At 55.8% G+C, this 7621-nt stretch overlaps 1 protein-coding gene across 1 annotated transcript; it reads right to left on the bottom strand.

Moving 5' to 3' along the window:
* Positions 1–1003: 1003 nt before the first annotated feature.
* ORAI3 (ORAI calcium release-activated calcium modulator 3) lies at positions 1004–5909 on the bottom strand. The gene is made up of 2 exons (XM_079944993.1): positions 5495–5909; positions 1004–2556 (listed from the first exon to the last, which is right to left on the bottom strand). The coding sequence occupies exons 1-2, from the start codon at positions 5720–5722 to the stop codon at positions 1897–1899; spliced, it is 888 nt and encodes a 295-aa protein (XP_079801119.1). The 5' UTR covers positions 5723–5909; the 3' UTR covers positions 1004–1896.
* Between the last annotated feature and the right edge of the window lie 1712 nt (positions 5910–7621).

Below are 7621 nucleotides of genomic sequence, written 5' to 3'. Positions count from 1 at the left end.
CTGTGCAACCCCCTGCCCCCCGCCCCCCGCCCCCCTTCGCTTACGCAGTCCCGCCGCTCGAGGGCAGCACCAGCCCGGGCTTAAACTTCGGACCCTGGGGCTGAGGTCGCCCTGATTCTGGGCACCGTTTTTCTTAGGCTTGTTTGCAGGCATCTAGGTCTCAGGGTAATGGCACTCCCAGGCACTGCCTGTGCTGAGGATGCCCTAGGTTCCAGACTTCTCTCAGTACTGTCAGCCCCCTCGATGTATATGACCTTGGGCGAGTCATTAACCACCTCTTAAAGCGTCAGATTCTTTCTCTGAAAATGGATGTTAAATACTGTCATGCGGAACTACTGTAGGCATTAAAACAATGTAGGAAAGGCCCTTGAGACCTCGTTCATGCAAATTCACAATTTTAAGGAACAGAGAAAGATTTGTCCAAAGTCTCACATCAAAAGAATCAATCCTTCTGGGAGAGGATTAGGACCCTTTACAAATTTGAGGAAAATGAGGCTGAAAAAATAAATTTATAATGGAAACATGGGTGATGAGATCAGATTCCTTTCTCTGGTCCCAGTTGAAAGATGTTGGTTCCTTTTCTCAAAACCATTCCCCATGTGATGGTAAAAGTAGTCTAAGTTTTCACTGACTAGCTGGGTGGCTTTGGGCAAGATCCTCAGCCTTCTTAGGCTGAAGTTCCCTTATCTCTGAAAACGCTAATGATAAAGTCTTGCCTCTTGAGGTGATTTTTAAATAAGTTAAGTAGGCTAAATAAGATTACCTATGAGAAGCCCCTAGTATGTAGTAGTCACTCAAGAAAGAAACTTACACTAAAAGAAACTTATACTAAATCCTCAATGGATGAGGTAGAGACCCTGGGCTCAGTAACAAGAGTGCAAAAGCCTTTAGCCTTAGAATAACTCAGTCTCCACATTCAGAAGCTACTGGCCCCTGTCAGCACCACAAGGGGGTCATACCTGGAACCTCCTCTCCTCCACCCCTGCCCTGCCCCCAGGGACACTTGCCTCCACTTGATTCTTAAGAACAAGTCAGCTGTTCCCGACAAGGCCTCCCCTTCACCCCATTCACAGCCACAGGGACATGTGTGAAACAGTTTATTATACAAAACTAGGTGCATCAAAAATTCAGTGTCAGAATAGCTCTGTATTCCAAGGGCTATGGACTGGACCTCCTCCCTTAAAACCTCACCCCAACCCTTGCTAGGGATCAGGCTGGGCACACCGACCCCAGCTCTGAACCAGGAGTAGGAACCAGATACAGAAGCATAAATGTGGGTCTAGGGCAGTGGGGCAGGCATTTGAACTTCCTCCAAATAGGGTGGCTCCTCCTTGGAAAGGCTGGACATATGCCTAGGGTAGAAACACCCAAATCCCTCTACCCAAACACCAAAGCAAGAGGGTGGAAGCCATCAAAATCTGAGGATGAGGAAGAAAAAAAAAGCCAACCATAAAATAGATTCTACAAAAGTATAGCAAGGATTGGCTGCCTTCTGGGGCAGCTGGGTGGGTGTGTAAGCTTCTGGCCTCCACATTCTATAAGGGGGCAAGTGGCTAAGAGTCAGCACCAAAGGTCTGACAGGGTCTCCCTGCCTCCCCTCTACCTACTGCATGAGCCTTGGACTGAGGACCTTCCGCTTCCTCCCTTGCTCCTCCCAGCCCAGGTGTAGAGTAGACTTTCCAAAACCCATAGGACAGACTGACAGGGAGAATCCCTGGGAATGTGGGAGCTGCCCAAGGCCCAGCCCAAAGGACCCTGAGGGCAGGAATCTGTTCTCTACCTGAGAGTGGCCACAGGAAGTGGCTCCAGGCAGGGCGGGGAATGGGGTCCGTAGACCTGGGGCCTCTGGCTGACCCCTGAGGGAGGCGGTGCTCGCAGCTGTGGCTAACACCGGCCTCACACAGCCTGCAGCTCCCCCTGCAGGCGACTCAGCTCCTCTAGCTCTTGCTTGTGGCGGTCGGTCTTGTGAGCCACCAAGGAGCGGTAGAAATGCAGGGCAAAGGCCATGAACACAAGCCCAACAGGTACCATGATTGCCGTGGAGGCCATGGCTGCTTGCCAGCCTGGTCCATGGGCCCCACCACCGCCACATGCTTGCCGAGGTGGGCAGGCCTCAGGTGGCTCAGCCTGTGACGGGGCTACAGAAGCAGAGGATGGCTTGGAAGCTGGACTAAGGGAGGCGGCCACTGGTGGCAGAGTCTCAGGCACCTGGGAGGCAGGTACCACAGAGCCTGGTGTGCCCAAGGGGGCCCCGATGGGCACAAACTTGACCCAGCCAACCAGGACAACTTCAGCGAGGAAGAGGAAGGTGCCCAAGGCAGTGGAGAAGCCCCAGGCCAGCTCCACGTAGCGGTGGAGTCGCTGGTGTGGAGACTGGTGGACAGAGTTGAGGTTGTGGATGTTGCTGACGGCTTCAATGTGAGGCAGCAGACAGGTGGAGACCATGAGTGCAAAGAGGTGCACAGCCACCAGCACGGTGGTGCAGGCACTGAAGGCCACCAGCAGGCCCGGCGGGTATTCGTGGTTGCTCTCCAGCTGTACCTCTACCATGGCCACCTGTGGGGACAAGAAGGGATGGGTTGAGTGCCCATAACCTCAACAGTAGAGGGGTTTTCTGCCTCTTGGTGTACATCACTGATGTATCCCTAAGACCTAGAACAGTGCTTGGCAGAGAGACGGCACCCAGTCTTTGTTGAGTGAATGAATGGGCAGCCTTGGCAAGGCTCTGTCCTGTTCCAGACCTCAGTTTCCCCTCCTGGCTATCTAGAGGGCTGGATGGCATGTTTCTGACAATCTTATCTTGTTATAACATAGGGGTTAAAAAGCACAGATTCTGGAGTGGGGCGGCCTGGGTTCATTTTCAGCTCCATAAGCTGTGCAACCTTGAGCAAGTGGTTTGGTTCTCTCTGTGCCTCAGTCTCCTCACCTGGAAAATAGGGATTGATAACAGCACCCACCTGTCTTATATGGTTGTTTTAAAAATTTAATGAGATAATATATATCAAGTGATAAGAATAGTGTGAGGTACACAGTATGCTCAGGTAAGTGTTTGCTGTTATTATTAGAATTAACGCTGAAGTCCAAGGCCAGAGTTTGCAAATTGGCACACCATAAACCCAGGCCAGCTTGCAAACATGTTTTGCTTGGCTCAGACAGTGTGTTTTTTTAAAGAATTACGTTGCCAACTTCTAAAACTCAAGAGATGTCATGTAAATATTCCTATTTCCAGATCCTCTTGGAAACTTGGAAGGTCTGGTTACACCAGGCCCACATTCCTGCACGGCACTGATCAGCTAGGGCTGAGTCATGGCTGCTCCCTTTGGATGGGTGAGGAGTGTCTCTTGATAGCCACAGTCCCCACCCAGCCAACTTGGCATCCATATTGCCAAAGGCCTTTGCAAACATTTGAGTTGATGATTCTGTTCTAGGCTTGTATACATCTGGACTCTAGAGCTGGACTGCCTAAATTCAATCCTGCCACTTACTTGCTATGGAACCCTGGGCAGGTGTCTTAACATCTCTGATCCTCAGTTTTCTCATCTGTAAATTGGTCACAGTGGTGGTACCTACTTCATAGGATAATAGAAGGATGATGCACATAAAAGCCTTAAGCATAGTGTCTGGTACTTAGTGATGGTTCAACACAATTTATATAATGTTATTCTAACCCAGGCCATCTGAATTCCAGAATCGGGATCTTTCCCCATGCCTGGTTCTTGCAAGATCCATTAGGTTGCTCTGGGGCTGGGGGAAGGAGGAAGGTGCAGAGCCAGGAGGGTGGTGGTAGGAAGGCAAGGCTGAATATTTTGGGAAATTGGGCCATGGCAGGTGTTAGCAGGTGTTTTCCACAGACAGAGATCTGGGCCAGGCCTGGTCCTGGTTTCTCCCACAGCCTGACTCAGCCTTGACCTCCCCTGGCAGGACTGGGGCCAGTCTGGCCCCCAGAACCTACTCATCTGGCCTCTTGATCCTGCAGAGAAGGTCCTGGCCCTTAAGCTGTCACCCCAGCAACGTGCAAGTCCAGCAGCTGGCCGGATTGTCCCCTTGGGAACAGGCTGGACCATGGGGGATATGGGGGTGGGGCAACTCCCTCAGCTAGGTCCACGCGGCTGCTCCCTTCCCTCTGCGGTCTGTACAGGTGAAGGGGAGCCAGCTCCCTGTCCTGAGATGACCCCACATCAGGAAGGGTGAGCTGACCTGCAGATCCGGACCCTCACGTAGAAAACCATAGACCTAGGATGACCCTTAGGGGTAGAAACTTTCCCTCTCATCATTCTAATACAGAGGTGGTGGCACAGAGAGGAGCAGAGACTAACGCAATCACCTAGAGCTATGACCCCTTTTTATCCTCATGTTGATATCCCCCTCATGTTCCTATGACGACCCCCCTCCAGCCCATTTTCTCCTTCTTCCTGTCATGATGGTGGGAAACCCTGGACTAACAGTCTAGCGACCCTGGGTCCTAGTTCATCCTATATCCTTCAGCTGCTGAGTGCTCTTGGCAGGCAAAGCCACTGCCCCATTCTGGGCCGTGGTTTCCGTTAACAGGTAGTCTGAGGCATTCTGATGTGTGTCTTGCTCTGACATGCTTGGATCTAGGGTTTGATGACAAGAATGAGCTCACCTTGGGGCAGCTACTTGGCAAGCTACAGAGGGTGCACCCTCCATGATCTCACAATTTCCCACTGGCCTGCGAGGAGGCGGAGGCCTGTCCAGGGTTACATAGCTGGCCACAAGCAGGAAAGAACCAGGACTTGTGTCTGCTAACTGCTCCTCACCCTGGGACCTCCCTCAGTCCCACTTCCTGTGAGGCCTCTGCCCGGGACCGTCAGCGGATATCACCTGCACTTGGAGTTTATCATCTCCAGAATCATGCATCAGCTTCCTAAGCAGCTTTTTTCGCTAGGGGCTCCCTCACAGGCATCCTCTCTTCTCAGAGCTTTTCTGGGCTACACTAAGCACGCTCTGTGCCTGCTGGGGCCTGGCCGCCCTCCTTTTGGGTGTGACCACTCCATCCAGTTTGTTCTCTCAACCACCCCACCTCCCAGCCCCCACCCAGCTCTGATTTGCTGCTGAACCTCCGGTGGGGATCTAGTAACCACTAATGCTGGACCATGCTCCTTTTGGAGCACTTCGCTCTATCCTTGCATATGTATCCCCCTTGGTGATTGTCTACCCCCATGACATGACGTGTTCCCTGTGACACCTTTAGGACTTGCTTATCCTCCCCACGGCCCAGTTTATGCTAGGGACCTGTTTATACACATACATACATACGCACGCACGCACGCACACACACACACACATACACACCCATAAAAATGGACTTGCGGAGTCCCTTGGTACCTTGTTTGCTACCCCTCTTGTACCTCTTAAAAACTGGTCCTTCCCTTTCCTCTACCCTGTCTCCCTTGGGTACCCGTTCACTTCGCCCCCAACCCGGTGCCCCCCCTGCGCTTCACCCCCACCCTGTACGACCCTTCCCTTCCCTCACCATGGCGAAGCCCGAGAGCAGGGCAGACGTGCGGCTGGAAGCTTTCAGCTTGGCCCGACTGAGGTAGAGGCGGCGCCAGCTGAGTGCCCGCAGCGAGTGCTGACTGGCCCCCATCAGGTCCAAGTAGCCGCGGTGCACGAACTCCCGGTAGGTGGCCGAGCCCGCGGGGCTCTCGGCCTCCGGGTTCAGCGGGGCCTGTTCGCCCGGGTCCCCCTCGCCGCCCTTCATCCTGGGGCCGCAGCACCAGGCGGGTCAGTCCATCAAGGCGGGGCCGAGTCGCCTCGGGGACCCCAGCAGGGCCGGCCCAGGCCGGGGGAAGGCCCCATCCCCCGGCGGGACGAGCGGGGATGCGGACTGTGAGCGCCCAGGAAGACGTGGCCCGGGCGGAGAAGGAAGAGCAGGCGTCTGCGTGGAGCCCTAGGGGCTGAAGCAGGACTGCCGAGGCCGAAACAGGAACTGGGGCGGAGGCGGAGTCGGGGCGGCCACATGATGGGGTGGAGCCGGGGGACCGTCCGCAGAGATCCCGAGACCCCAGTCCACTTAGAATATCCTCTAGGTGCCTGAGCCCCGCTGAGTTGAACGCCCAGCCCCAGCCAGTGACTGGGAGTTCCGGGCTCTGGACCACTGCAGGTACACCTGGACACCTCCAACGTCCAGACTCCAAAACCCTACCTAAACAGTGAACTCCGGGAAAGTGAGCTCATCTAACTGTAGGGACGGCAGGAGACCCTGAATCCTCAATTTCCGGAAGCCCAGTAGGACCTAGGTCCCCCAGATCCATCCAAACAGCCCCCTCCTCCCAGGGCCTCAAAGAACACTCGGGTCATCCCCGCCCTAGCCCCACATCCCCAACGCCGCAGACACACACACGAACTCGGCGGCCCCGGCTGGAAGATTTTGACTTTTATAGCAAACCATATTGTACAGACCCGGGGCCCAGGGGCCCAGCCCGGCTGGGTTCCCCACTTGCCCCCGGCCGGGCTGCCTCCTCCCCCTCCCCCAAGCGGCCCCATCCTCAAGCCTTTTGCGATTCCCAGGACCCCCTCCCCTCCGGCCTTTGGTCCGCCCAGTCCCTCCCCCCACCCGCGCACCTCCCTGTTACCTGAGGTATGTGGATAGATTCCCCCCTCCCCTACATGGTACAACCTGGCTCCCCAGGGAGGCCTGGGCTGGGGGGGGGGGGGGACCTGGCCCCGACCCCTCCCCCTGGCTCCCCAAACCCCGCCCTCGCAGTGAAGGAAGGGGCAGGGGAGGGCCGAGAGTCTGTTACTAAGTTCCCACGGCAACTAAGAGGGGCCCTTTCCAGCCTTAGCACTGGCTTTGGGAGGTGTCCATTGGCTGCTAATTCCATGGCAACCAGGAGTGGCAGTTCCCTGGGCAAATGGGATACAAGTTTCCATGACGATGAAAGAGTGGGAAGAGCCAAGCTGGAGGAGTCCCATCTTCCCCATCACTGGGCTGGCACCCCACCCCCACCCCCACCCCCACCCCAGGTCAGGAGGGGTGGAGCTGCTCAATACAGTAAAGCAAGAGAGAGCCTGGGGGTAGTCCAGTCCAAACTGGGTGCCCACCAGTCCAGTCTCAGTCCAAGCTGGTCCTGTCCCCTCAAGCTCCGGCTCCCCCAGGTCCGAGGTTCCCCCGGTTCAAGTAACACTTCAGTACAGATGAATGTTCAAGTATAGTGCGGGGAGGCAGGTAGGGGGCTGGGGTACCCCTCACCGCTCCCCAGGGCCGCGCCGAACAGCGGGTAGGCCCGCAGCCCCCACTCCTCACAATAGCTGCCATTGTCAGTGACGTTCAAGGAGTCAGGGCTGGGGGGAAGGAACTGAAATCTGGGGAGGGAGGAAGGAGAGGGGTGACCCCGAGGGGGTGCTCCTGCCCCCACCCCTCACTCAGCCCTGCCTTTCCCCTGGCTCCCCGAATCCCCTCATCTCCGATGTCTGGATCCCCAATTGCTCCTCTGGCTTCCCTTTTCGGACCCCCCCCACCCCCCAACTCCAAGTATCTGGTCTTTGTTCCCTGAACCCTTGGTGGTCTGCTTTCTGCCCGCCCCCCACCCCCCCACCCATCCTCCACCTCCCCCAGCCCCCTGGCTCCCAGGATCCTGTGTGCAGATACCCTTTCCCC

Source organism: Stenella coeruleoalba (genome assembly GCF_951394435.1).
Source record: "Stenella coeruleoalba genome assembly, chromosome: 15".
Classification (NCBI taxonomy): domain Eukaryota; kingdom Metazoa; phylum Chordata; class Mammalia; order Artiodactyla; family Delphinidae; genus Stenella; species Stenella coeruleoalba.
This window is presented reverse-complemented; position numbering and strand designations above follow the sequence as displayed.

Coding starts and splice junctions, on each gene's coding strand:
- ORAI3 (XM_079944993.1), bottom strand. CDS start 5,722: ATGAAGGGCGGCGAGGGGGACCCGGGCGAACAGGCCCCGCTGAACCCG. Junction 2,557..5,494: donor TGCTCTCGGGCTTCGCCATG/GTGAGGGAAGGG, acceptor TTGTCCCCACAG/GTGGCCATGGTAGAGGTACA.